The 13,649-nt window shown below is 38.8% G+C and overlaps 1 protein-coding gene across 1 annotated transcript; it reads left to right on the top strand.

Annotated features, from left to right (window-relative positions):
• The first annotated feature begins 2,316 nt into the window (after positions 1 to 2,316).
• On the top strand, positions 2,317 to 4,349 carry LOC133798336 (cold-regulated 413 plasma membrane protein 1-like). Its single transcript, XM_062236576.1, has 4 exons — positions 2,317 to 2,592; positions 3,477 to 3,584; positions 3,691 to 3,761; positions 3,859 to 4,349. Exons 1-4 carry the CDS (start codon positions 2,426 to 2,428, stop codon positions 4,110 to 4,112), a joined length of 600 nt encoding a protein of 199 aa, XP_062092560.1. The 5' UTR covers positions 2,317 to 2,425; the 3' UTR covers positions 4,113 to 4,349.
• Positions 4,350 to 13,649: the final 9,300 nt, after the last annotated feature.

Raw genomic sequence — 13,649 nt, 5'->3', positions numbered from 1 at the left:
AGAGTACTCATTTCTGTAATTAAATTTTCGGAAATATCATTTACAAGGAACTTAGTGGGAGTTAAGGATAAAATATCAACAAGGGGTAAAACAATAATTTTCACCTGTCTCATTAGTAGATCATCTATAGAGGATTGAGTGACGGTTATGGTTATAACAATTGATAACGCATTTATATGAATTCAAGAATGCAATTCTGAGTCTATAGTGGAGTCACGAGCAATTAATAAGGTAGTGAGATTATTTATTATAAATAAACTCATAGTTACTTATTGGAGCTTGAGTTCATAGATCCATGGTTCTTATGTCATCTCTTATCAAAATAAACCTAGTAGTCTTGAATAATTAATTATAAAAATATCATATTGAATAGTTCAATGGAAATAAATAATGTTAAATTATTTATTAATATTTTGTGAGAAAAAAATAGAAGAAACTTTGAAGATTTTAATGCAAAGTCTCATAAAGAGAGTATTATAGAAAATTGAGACAATTTTGTTAATATTTATAAAATGGTATTAATATTAATAAATTGAATTAAATAAAGGTCAAAATTATAATTTGTTAATTTTGACAAGTATTTAATTAATTATAATTATTAAATTAAAATGAGAAACTAAAACCTATTTTACGTCCTAGCTAACTACCTATATATACTAGTGTTATAGAATGCATTAGGTCAGATGAATTTGACAAGGTAAAAATTCACTACTAATATTCTATACCTAGTCGAACACTCTCTCTTAGTTTTCTCTCTAGGACTCATGTGTTGAGACTTGCCCACACAAACACTAAGTTGTTTTAGAGAAAGACTTGGAAGATTGTGGTATTGTTTCAAAGCAGTTTGGATTCCTTGCAAAACCTAGCATTCAACAAGGACAAAATGTTAGGGAATCCAAAGGGTGTGGTCATTGTATGTTACGCATCTCGTAAGTACTCTAATTGTTCTATTATTATATTTACATGTCTTTCTATGAAAATCATATCTCTGCATCACTACTACAAAAACACAATTTTAGAACACTTTTTTAGGGCACTCACCTAGATGCGAGCCCTAAAAACTATGTGTGTCTTAAAAGTTTGAATTTTTTTTTTAACAAACACCTCTTGAACTTTTAGCACACTCATTGCGAGTCCTTAAAGAATTTTTTAGGACACGCGGTGCAAACCCTAGAAACTTATGTGTGTCCTAAAAGTTTGAATTTAAAAAAAATCACAAATTCCCTCTAATCCCTCAAATCAATAATATAAATAAAACACAAAAATCACTCATGAAATCACTCTCTCTCTCTCTCTCCCGAACCTCCCTCTCTCTCTCCCTAGCTCGTCTCTGCCAAGGCCAAACGGCTGCCTTGCTGTCGCCGTCGAACGCCACGCGCCGCCCCAATCGACGCGCTGCCCCCGAAACCTCCAACCCTCGGAGCTCAACCCCTCACACGCTGCCTAAGGCCCTCAAAGTGCTTGTCGATGTTTCTGCGATTTTGGGTTTTCCCCAACTTTCCGGCCTCCTCGAGCCACCACGAGATGAACTACCATCACCACCATATTCCTTGCATCTTGGGCTTCAAAACCCACTAAAAAATTAGACTCAATGACCACCGTGGAGTGGTGGCGCTGCCACTTACTCCCGCCATTCTTTTAGAGCTCGCGTCAATTCTTATAAGTCTTAAAAACATTCTTTTAAGACTCACAACGCGAGTCCTAAAAATTCTCAGTTTTTAAGGCTCTCAAATAGAATACTCGTGAGACAACTTATTTAGGGCTCGCTTTTTGTAGTAGTGCATGTATTTATATTTTCAATTGTATATTATTTTGAGCAACAAAAAAACATGATATAAACTTATACATATGATATCTTACTCTTACTGCCGATCACGACTTGAGAGCTGACTGCATCAACGAGCTTCGCAACTGACAGGACTAAAATAGTATTAGATATAGTCAATTGAGCCAGTATTTAACATGGTTAACTACAATGCTATCGATTTAATTATTTTGAGTATTTTTGACGGAAAAGAAATATATGGATCATTAAAATGTTGACTTATATTTTTTGACTTTGGGTATTTAATATATATGGCTTTTGGTCATGATTCAGATTTTACAGAATGATGCACACGTGGTCATACCAAAAAGCATGTCGGCTAGTTAAATATCCCCGATTAGGATATAATTTTCTAAAAATGAACAAATATAGATATAGAAATGGCAAGAGTATAGCTTTGAGACAGCAGGAGATAGTATTGCAATAAGTAGTTGCCACGTGGCACAGATCACGTAAGAGCCTTACCCTCCACACACTTCCGCATCCGCGTATAGAACAAAACGACGAAACCCCATTATAGTGATCAATCGATCAATTTCAGTCTTTTTCTATCTTTCTTTCCTTCATTCTTTCTCTTGTCTGATCAATAACGAGAAGGAGATGGGTTACTTGAGAATGAAAACTGACTCCGACGCTACCGATTTCCTTGGAAACGATGTCAAAGATCTGGCTAATGCTTTCAAAAAGTTCGCCAACCATTCCATTAAGCTAGCTTCCCTTGGCTTTGGTACCTCATTCCTCGAGTGGGTCGCTTCATTCGCTGCTATGTATGTCCTCTATCGCTCTTTTCATCATATTCATATCTATATACTTAAAAAAAAAATTCTATTTCTGGATCATTCGAAATTCTATATTCCATACATACATATATCTATACTTTTATGCCAAAAAGACTCACTTCTTTAAATATGAAGTAAATCGCCTTGATCTTGCTCTATCTCACGTTTCAGAATGAGAAGTATCAAGTTCTATTAATAGCACATATTCGCATTTCACACTGCTGTTCTTGCCTTTTTTATTAGACATTTTGATAGATATTTAGAAATGAATACTTGGGTGAGTCTCTTGAGAATTATTATTATTTTTTTTTAATTTTGTTTTGTTTTTGGTGTCTGAACGTCTTTATCTATTTGGTATCTGATACTGGGTCGTTAGCTCTATGCTTTTACAATTTTTTTCTTTTAAAAAAATGATAACCACGGTATAAAAAAAATTAAAATAAAAAATATTTTCTTTTTCTTTTATTTTATATCACTCGTCAATTCAGGGGAAAAATAAAATGAAAATCTATAAAATCTCATCCTAAAACAAGTGTCTGACCAAAACCCAGACCCACCCCTGTTTGATGGAACCCTATTACTTAAATTTATACACTTTTTTCTGTACTCCGAGATTATATGCATTTGTGAGTAAGACAATTGGTCAGAATGAGATTGGATTTTATAATTTTTGCAATATAATTTTGTTATCAAATTAGAAAAAATATTGAAAAAAATAATCTGTCTTAATAATTTTAAGATAAATTAATCCTATTAAAAAATTTAAAATAATTTTATATTCTCAACTTTGGATATCTTTACAAAAATGGGTTATTTGTTTATATCTGTCATTACAAACCCAACTAATTATTTTTCATATTTGCCTAATATAGCTATTTGTTGATCTTGGACCGGACAAACTGGAAAACAAACATCCTTACTTCACTCTTAATTCCATACATTTTCTTCACTCTTCCTTCCCTACTGTTCGACATATTCAGGTGAGTGCCCACTCAGGGAACACTCGTTTATAAAAATGTTCTTATATATTTATTTATTTATATATTATTTCCTTGAAGTACTAAACATATAAAAATGATTATCCAGGGGAGATATAGGCAAATGGATTGCATGCGTTGCCATTGTACTCCGGCTTTTCTTCCCTCAGCACTTTCCAGGTATAGTTTCTAAATTTTATATGATAATAATCGTACTTTTAACTGTATAGCCAATAAAGGTTTAATTCTTTTTCACTGATTTGCAATGGTTCTGTAGATTGGTTGGAACTCCCTGCCTCTTTGATTCTCCTCATAGTAGTAGCTCCAAGTCTAATTTCTGGCTACATAAGGGATGGCTGGATTGGGCTGGTTATATGTCTTGTCATTGCATGTTACTTGCTGCAAGAGCATATAAGAGCATCTGGTGGCTTCAGAAACGCTTTCACAAAAGCCCATGGTGTGTCAAACACCGTTGGCATAGTTATTTTGTTTGTCTACCCTGTCTGGGCTCTGGTGCTGGGCATTCTGTAGATCAAACTTTCTAATCAGTTCAAGGCTTGCAACATTCTGTGGATTGGATTGATTTCTTCTGTAGATGTCTGCAGACTCTAGAGAAATTCGTTTGTCATTGTTGTGTACCTGTGATGAGCTTTAAATGTTTCAATTTGAATAAATGTATGAACATATCTGTGTGGTGGACTTGATTTTCTTTGACAATGTATTTTATTTCGTTCTATGATAAATCATGTGGTGCTACTATCTTTTAAATGGGGTAAATTTGACTTCTAAATTGAAATGATTAGGCACTATTTTTTGGATCGTGGCAGATGAAGAATTGAAGGCTTATAACTTGTAAGCCCTGCTCATATTAGCTACTATTGACGTGTGAAATTGTCAATGAGGGGTGCATAGACTTCTAGGAGAAGATTTGTGCCAGAAAAATTAATCAAAGTAAAAACTTGTGAAAAATAAATGAGGGAGCACAAAAAATTTAGTGCTTCATCCCGAGCCTACGTCTACTGTATTTGCTATACAGAAAGATAATTACAAATTGAGAGATTATTCTCTCGAGAATCAGAATTCCAATCCTTTTACAAATGCACTTCACCTCTATATATATATAAGCATAATGGTAGACTTAGTAATTTGAGAGATGAGCTATTATAAATATCTTCTCATTTGTTACAATATAATAATCATTTAAATTCAAATATAAACTTACAAAAATATTAATAAAATATTATAGAAGAATCTAATTGACTCATCATACTACATGTGTAAATGTGATTTTTATCACATAACAATTGCCCCAGATTTTGAGTTTATTTATAGAGTTAAAATTTTTACGAATAAGTCTTCTGGAGATCTTTGTTGATGTAGAGTTGATGAAGAAGAAAATGATGTAGAGTTGATGCATAAGAAAATCTAGAAACAAATCTAGTGTAGATTGGAGCTTCTAAAGTGGAGCTATAGACTTTCAACTATTTAAATTTAAATTGAAATTGAAATTTAAAAATAATCTTCTATCTTTTAAAATGAAAAGACTAAATTTAAATTTAAAAGTCTTTTCCTAATCATAATATAAATTGGAATTCTTGTACTATTTATTTACTTCTACTCTAGGAAATCCACTCTTTCATTCTTCTTGTTTGTCAACTTGGAAGTTTCGAATCAAATTCTTGAAAGGTGAATTCTTGATTTTCTTCATTCTTCTCTTCATAATCTTCTTCACTGCTTTCTTGAATCTTGATGAACAATTGACAATTGAGTGCCTTGAATGTAGTTAAATGAAACTAGAAAAAATCTATAATCCTTGGAAGAATTTTGGAGAGATTTTATAAATATTCGGAGAACAAATCTCTTATATTTGGTGTTTTGAAAGCTATTTTATTGGGTTTTCACGAAAAAAAAATAAGTTTCTTTGGTGGGAAAAATATTCTTCATATTTAAACTTTTAAGAGAAGTAGCTTGAAAAATTGGAGAAAAACTTTAAAACTTGGCGTTTTTGTAATTCTGGTGCTAGAAAATGGGGAAAAGGCATTAGGCCTGTTTTTGTATATCCAGGAGAGCTTGCCCATGTGAAGCAGCCTGCCCATCAGGAGTGTGGAATGGAGCAACCTGCCCAAAAAGAGAGAATCATCTCGCCTAAGGAGCTTTGGAGAGCAGCCCACCTGATAGGGAAGTACAGCGAGCCTGATCATGGAGATCTAGAGCCCGCCCCACCTGGGAAGGCTGGGCTGGTAAATAGGCGAGCTGGGTGCCCTTTTGTTGTTGCTGGGCTGCTTTTCCTTCTGCTTTTATATACACACTGACACACACACACACTTGTATATATATATATATTTATTCGTACATGCTGTACCCAAAAATAAATATGAACTGAATTACTCAGTTCAGGGTACAGCTGGCAGACAAGCATACGAAGAAAGCATATAGATGGAACATCTAGCTAACTCTGGAGTGAGCAACTCGAGACAAACTTGACAACTTACGACAACTGGATAGTCTCCAGATTGGATCTTGCACCAACAACTTAGTTCGAGATGTATGATAGCCAGATCGCCTTCATTAAACTCTAAACGTTACCCGTGTCAATTCAGGTTAGTTCTTCGACATCCAGCCTGATGGAAGTGTTTAGCTTGCGGAAGCTTGATCATGACACACAGTGAAGGATCCCAAAAGACTCGGAGATTCCTTATACACTCACATATTATTATTTATTTATTACCAGATGTTGAGGGCATATAATCAATAGGCATTAATGTATTTATGTATATGATGTTACCCAAAAATGGATGTTACCATATTTATGCACGGTTACCCAAAAATGTCCAGGAAGAATTCCCTATAAATACAAGGAAGAGTGGACAGAATGGGAGAGAACATTTTGTATACTGAAACTCTGGTGAAATTGTGACAGGCGATTTCATGGTGAGAAACAAACAGACTAATAAGAATGACTCATGGACTAGGTGGATTTTAACAATTGAATCATGTAAAAGTGTGGGTGATCTTAATACTTTTTTTATTTATCTAATTATTGTTTAGAAAAAGCCTAATCTCTCTATTTTTAGATTTCTTAATCCGCTATTGGCAAAAAATGCGTCAATAGATTGGTGCTTTCGTTCAGAGCATATTAGGCTTAATTCCCCACGCAAGTTTCACCTAACATTCACCATGGTGGTCACCCAATCTATGTGTGACAATGAGACAGAGCAACTTGATGCTCAGGAGGTTCACTGAGCAGCCATCCCCACTAGAGAAGGCTCAACTGCTCAATGACATCCTGGAAAACAACATGTGGACCAAGATGATGCTGGGAGCTCAGCCTCACACCCACCAAATCCCCATCCGGGATACTTGACAACCATCGAGATGGAAAATGCCCAGTTAAGGAGCCATCTTGCCCATGCTAACAAGCTGATTTAGGAGATCTTGGCTCGATTACCCCCTCTCCAATTGATGTTAACATCAGAAGGATGCAAAGTGAGTCCTATAGGTCCCACAAGAATAATCGACCCAATCTTAGTTGCTCTGTCAGAGCTACAACTCCGAGCTCCATACCTTCTGAGTGGATCCAATGACATACTTAACCTGCTAATACTCATAGGAATCATCGACCTCATGTCAATCGGTCTATTCGGATATGGCCCCAAGTTCCCTACCTTCTAAACAAACCCCATAGAATGTTAAGCCTACCAACCCTCGCATGAACGATAATTCAACTCACACTCCCAGGAACTAGCCTGGCCAAATAGGGCAAGCTGGGACTGATTCAAGGAGGCGAGACATCCCAGCAAATCCATCCGTACCACGGCCAGAGCCTCTGACACGAAGAAATGAACTGACCCTACCTCTAACGTGGGAAGTTGGAGTAGACCAAGGGCAAGCTAATTTAGTGCGCCCCGATGGAACAAGGATAGCTTCACCAATAAGACATCTTCCGTCACCAATTCGACATCCAATGCCACCTTGCCCACAAAGGAATACCGCAGCTCGAGGGGATGGTAGGAGAAATCGTCCCCCCTCAAAGGACATTTATATCCCACGAACTCATGCTAATAATCCAGGTCCTCTATCCCAGTCATGAGCTATAAGCTTCTCTAATGGAAACTATAGGACAGAAAGTTACTGCGGATGCATGCATGACAGCGACCTAAGGAATCACTTAAGCTTCATACAAAGCCTTCGTTCGGACCCACATTCCAACCTATGTGATCATATCAACTCACAAAGAGGATACCCAGCTCGTCATGATGATTTGAGTTATACTCAGCCCAGGGGAGATCCATCTATCATACGCGACAAGGGGAATGTCCCACCTAAGCAAGCTCAAGCTTGGAGGGAAAATAACCCATCTAACGCGTACAATAGGATGGGGGCTATTAATCAACTCTCAAATAACCTAGAGGCCAAGTATCCAACCCTCAAGCTACTAGCCGTAATGGAAGAACAAATGAAGAAACTCCTATTTGGAAAAGGAATTGACGATTGTGATTCCGATGAGGAGCTCGAGCCTTTTGCTCCTAACAATGCGATAGCTCCATATCTTATTGGCTTTAGGATGTCGACCATGCCCGCATATGATGGAAACACAGACCTGTCCAATCACCTCGGGATATTCAATACATCAATGATGGCTCACAACGTTGTGTTCAACTTAAGATGTATCTTGTTCCCTGCAACATTGACTGGACCACCCAGGTTGCGGTTCAATAAGTACAAAAAAAATTCAATCACCTCGTGGAAGAAATTGTCTTCCTTGTTTAAGAGATAGTTCTGAGCTTCGAAGGAAGCTCGCATTGAAGCTGATTCGTTGGCTAACATTAAACAACAACCTGTTGAGTCCCTGGAGGCATATCTGAACTGGTTCACCAATGCACCAGCACGAGCTAGGGATGTTGGTGACAACTTCAAGCTCATAGCTATGAGGACAGGGATCACAGTAGGAGGTGATTTATGGAAAGAACTCTAGCAGAAAGGAGTTAAGAGTGTAGATGAATTCCTGGCTCGGGCTTAGGAATGGATAAATCTGGAGGAGGCACAATCTGCTGTTGCAGGAACCAACCAAACCCCTGTTCTTCCTGCTGGAGCGGTGGCAGATGTTGCAGCTACGACTCAGCCTGCTACCCAGAATAACCAGCCGGGGAGTAATAAGTGGAAGGGGACTGGTGAGGGCGACCAGAGTAGCACCAAAATAAATAAGCCTAGTGAAAAGTAGAAGTCCATCTACACCGCCTACACCGACCAAACAGATACACGAGAGCGTATCTTCCTGGAAAACTCTAATCGCCTTCCATGAAAGAAACTGGAGCCCCTGACGCACCAAAGGGTGAAGAGAGACTCTGCCAAATTCTATTGATATCACAATGACATCGGCCACAACAATGATGATTTCCATCAACTAAACGATAAGATCGAGACTCTCATCTGGTCTGGGTCGTTAGCCCAATATGCCCGAAAAATAGTAGTTACCAATCAGCCAACTGGGGAAAATATTCATACAGCTCTGAAAAATCTGGTCAGTCAACCCCAGGCTCAACCAAATGAGGGGAATCAAATTGTCCCCCCTCCAATAGAAGTAAGGAGCATAGCCACTAATGCTAGAGGACCTCACTTGGCGGGCACGAGTAATGGGGCCCAGAAAAGGTACATACAGGAGCTAAAAACCCACAATGGCATTGAGTTCATTCCACAACAAAGGTTATCAAAACAAAAGTTGTTGGAAAAACAACCAATCATTTTCATGGAAGAGGACACTAGCCATGTCTAGTTCCCGCATAATGATCCGCTGGTGATAACCATTCAGCTCACCAATCGAAGAGTACAGAGAATATTGATTGATAATGGGAGCTTTGTAAATGTTTTATTTAGGTCCACCATAGAAAAGATGGGGCTGTCTGTAGCTGATCTTAAGGCGACCTCGATGAACCTATCCAGATTCCTGGGAGAAGGAATGTAACGCCCTGCTAATTAGGGTCCGTTGCCACGTGTGTTTAAAATAGTGTGGGACTCGCTAAACTAGTCATTTGGACTGAAACATGTGATTAAGCCACTAAGGTTTCATGTATTAAAAATATTGGTCAACGAATAAACATTTCCATTAAAATAAAACCTTAGTCTTTACATGGGATCCCAAAAATACAAGTTTAAAAATTGGTTTACAACTCAGGAATTTCATGATAAGCCGACCTAAGCGGCAAAGCAGGGTCCAACCCCAGTTCCTCTGCGATACATCGGTTGTGGAGGTCGAGTAGACTGGATATGTACACATCGCCTCTAACGCTCTCCAACTCATGGCTGGCCAAGGTTCTCCTTATCCTTACCTGCACCACAAAGCACCTGTGAGCCAAAAGACTCAGCAATAAAACACATTAACAATTTCAGATAGTCCACAGAATATAACTACATGCTCCATAATAATAACTGAAACCAAGCAAACCAACTATACCAGTAAGTGACCATAGGGTCACACAAGTGTGTGTCACACTCCAATTCATTCCTATGGCATCTGAGCCAGTCAAGTGCATAATGCACTCCCTTGGTGGCCTAGCCATATTAGCCTGCGCTCAACGCGCATAATGTTGATCACAGCTCATAAGTCGAGCCTTGCAAACCCTCGACTCATAAGTCAAGCCTTGTGAACCCCTCAACTTATAGGCCGAGCTTTGTGAACCCTCGACTTATAATTCGAGCCTTGTAAACCCTCGACTTATAAGTCAGGCCTTGTAATTCCTCGACTTATAAGCCGGGCCTTGTGACCCCTCGATTCATAAATCGAGCCCTTCTAGTCCCTCAACTTATAAGCCGAACCCCTTTTTTAATCAAATATACCCTCAACTAGCAGGTCAAGATTTTGGTTAGGTGCAGTAGACAGTCTTCCGACTTATAAGCCGAGCCTCCCAGCCGGGAACATACATACATATAATACATTCATCATACACAGATATAACACATTACAACGTACTTACACATGTATACACATGCATAATTATAATCATGCTCATTAGTTGGGCCCGAGCCTTAATCATGTTTACATTTAACAGTTGGACCAAGCCACAATCATATTACATTTGATAACTGGGCCGGGCCCTAATCATAATACATTTAATAACTGGGCCGAGTCCTAATCATAATACGTATACTAACTGGGTCGAGCCCTAATCATAGTACATTTAATAACTAGGTCAAGCCCTAATCATTATACATTTAATAACTAGGTCGAGCCCTAATCATATTATAGTCAACAATGGGGCCACACCCTAATAATAATACATTCCACAACGGGTCCAAGCCCTAATCATGTATCTCACGCACTGGGTGCAGTTTTCTCACCTTTGGTCCAAGCATAAGCAAACAAGCAAGCAAGCACGACCCCCAAGAATGATCCTCTCTCGAGCCCTAGCGTTAACCTAGTCACAACCCACAAATAACATTCTCATTATTATTCAATTCCATAATAGAACCCTGGGACCAATCCCTCGCACGGGGTGGTGAAATTGTCCCCCGAGCCCCTAGGCTTATGCCCTAAAAATACAAAAATCAAGGGCCCTGAAAATGGCCTAGCGTCGCAGCACATCATTACAAGCACTGCGGCACAGCCTTACAGGCACCGCGACACACAGCTAGGGCCCCTTGCCCTGGATCATCCCAGTGCCGTAGCTCAGAAGAACAGGGCCGCGACGCTCCTACGGGAACCCAGAAAAAACTGAGTTTTTCCACCATTTTTCCTCGAGCCAAAGCTCTCAAATCTTGCCCCAAACTTGCCTAAAAGTCCCAAATGAGTTTAAAAACCTAAATAAGTACCAACACCTCAAAAACTAATCTCAATCTCTCACTCAAATCAAAACCTAATCATTGGGTTAAAACTCTGCAAAAACTTAAACCATAGCTGAGATTTACCAAGAAAATAGAGCAATACCTTACCTTAAAGAAGAATCACGACATTTATGTTGTTCCACCTCAACCCTAGCTTCAATTCTCCAAGCTTTGTTCCTTTCCTCCTCAAAATTCAGGAAAAGCCCCCAAGTGCTAGAGAGAGAGAAAAGAGGAAGAAGCTGAGAATGTGTGTTTTTAGTGTTCCATTTTCCCCTGAAACATTCTAGTGCTTAAGTCACTCCAACCTGACAAAAGATCAAATCACCCCTTTGCCCTTAGCCTACCTCTAAAGCTCTTGAGGGCAAGATAGTCCTTAGCCATTTTTCCCTGCTAATCATAATTAACGTCTCATAAATTCCCGTTATCTCCAATTTCCTCAAATGCTTACCAGATAATTTCCCCATTACCCGATAAATCCCAGCAATGTGCTAAATTACTAAAATACTCCTAGGTTCACCCCGACCCGGGTATTTGACCCCGTTATGAATAAACCACTAACTTACCCCCTCGGATCGCCTCGTACTGGAGAACCCAAATATATCCACATAATAATATGGTCTTAATTATAGAACACACATACATTCAAATATGCCCTCAACGGGCCAAAATTACGAAAATGCCCTTCTAATAAGAAATGGGCCCACATGCATGCTTAATACACCTAAACATGCCAATATAGTCATATTATAATATAACTCACACAATTCATATAATAACATGCTCATAACACATAAACACTCAATTATGGCCTCTCGGCCCCCTAATATAGGCACTGAGCCATATTAGGGAATTTGGGGCATTATAAGGAACAACAGCCATAGGGACGATCAGGTTCATAGTGACACTGAGCGATTATGTGTGAGTTGTTGCTAAAATGCTCTAGTTCGTCGTAATTGATTGTGCGGCTGCATACAATACCATTTTCGGACGACCTGCGGTGACTATCACCTCAATCCGACATCTAGCAATGAAGTTCCCCTCGACCTCAAGTATATATACTGTAAGAGGAGATTGGCTCGCTGCTAGATAATGATATAACATTGCTATGAAGGGAAAATCATAACCTAGATAGCAAGCGATGGTAATCATTGAGGGGGATAATGAGCCTTAGGTAATAGAAATTGCCCATGGGGCGGAAGAGCCTCAAGAAGGAGATAACGAGGTCAATCAACAGGATGACATTTTTCCAAGATTATGTGAAGATAGGTATGAGCTCCAAGCATTGGAGGAGATCAAGGAAATCAGTATCGACCCAGAGGTACCTTCAAGGGTTGTCAAAGTTGGAAAGAAACTTGGAACTGAAAGGAAGAAGGAGCTGGTAGAATTTTTGAGAAATAACCTGGACGTCTTCGCTTGGTCACATGAAGATATGGTGGGAATCATTCCAAATGTTATAATACATAATCTAAATCTGGACAGGAATGTGCCTCCAAAGGTACAAAAACGAAGGTTTTTGGGGAAAAAGCGATCATATGCTTTAGAAGAAGAAGTAGCTCGCTTACTTAAGTATGGATTCATAAGGGAAGCAAAATATCCGACCTAGATTGCTAACCCCATTTTGGTCCCAAAGCCCAATGGAAAGTGGAGAACTTGCATTGACTTCTCTGAACTTAATAAGGCATGTCCTAAGGACCCTTTTCCACTACCTCAAATCAATAAGTTGGTAGACGCAGTAGCTGGTCATGAGCTCATGTCTTTCATGGATGCATATTCTGGATATAACCAGATCGCGATGAACCATGTAGGCCAAGAGCACACTAGCTTCAAGACTGAGCATAACGTGTACTGCTACAAAGTTATGCCCTTCGGGTTGAAGAATGATGGTGAAACGTACTAACAACTGGTCAACAAAATGTTCGTTAACCATATTGGGAAAAACATGGAGGTGTTTGTCCATGATATGCTCATTAAATCAAAGAGTGCCAATAACCATGAATCTGACTTGGAATATATTTTTGGCGTGCCAAGGAAATATGACATGAAGCTAAATCCCCATATGTGCACCTTTGGGGTTTCCTCGGGAAATTTTTTGCGCTTTATAGTCAACATAAGGGGGATATAGGTGAACACAGAAAAAATCAAGTTGTTATTAGAAATGCCTTCACCTAGGCCGCGTAAAGAACTACATAGCTTAACTAGGAAAGTGGCGGCCCTAAACCGCTTTGTTTCAAAATTGACTGACAAGTGTCT

The sequence above is a fragment of the Humulus lupulus genome, chromosome 1 (assembly GCF_963169125.1).
Source record: "Humulus lupulus chromosome 1, drHumLupu1.1, whole genome shotgun sequence".
Taxonomy (NCBI): Eukaryota; Viridiplantae; Streptophyta; class Magnoliopsida; order Rosales; family Cannabaceae; genus Humulus; species Humulus lupulus.
The sequence above is the reverse complement of the archived record's forward strand: the minus strand, read 5'-3'. Positions and strand labels throughout refer to the sequence as shown.

Excerpts from the sequence above, each read along its gene's own strand:
- LOC133798336 (XM_062236576.1), top strand. The coding sequence starts at position 2,426 with ATGGGTTACTTGAGAATGAAAACTGACTCCGACGCTACCGATTTCCTT. Across the intron at positions 2,593-3,476 it reads GTCGCTTCATTCGCTGCTAT|CTATTTGTTGATCTTGGACC; the intron begins GTATGTCCTCTA and ends TGCCTAATATAG. Across the intron at positions 3,585-3,690 it reads CTACTGTTCGACATATTCAG|GGGAGATATAGGCAAATGGA; the intron begins GTGAGTGCCCAC and ends ATGATTATCCAG.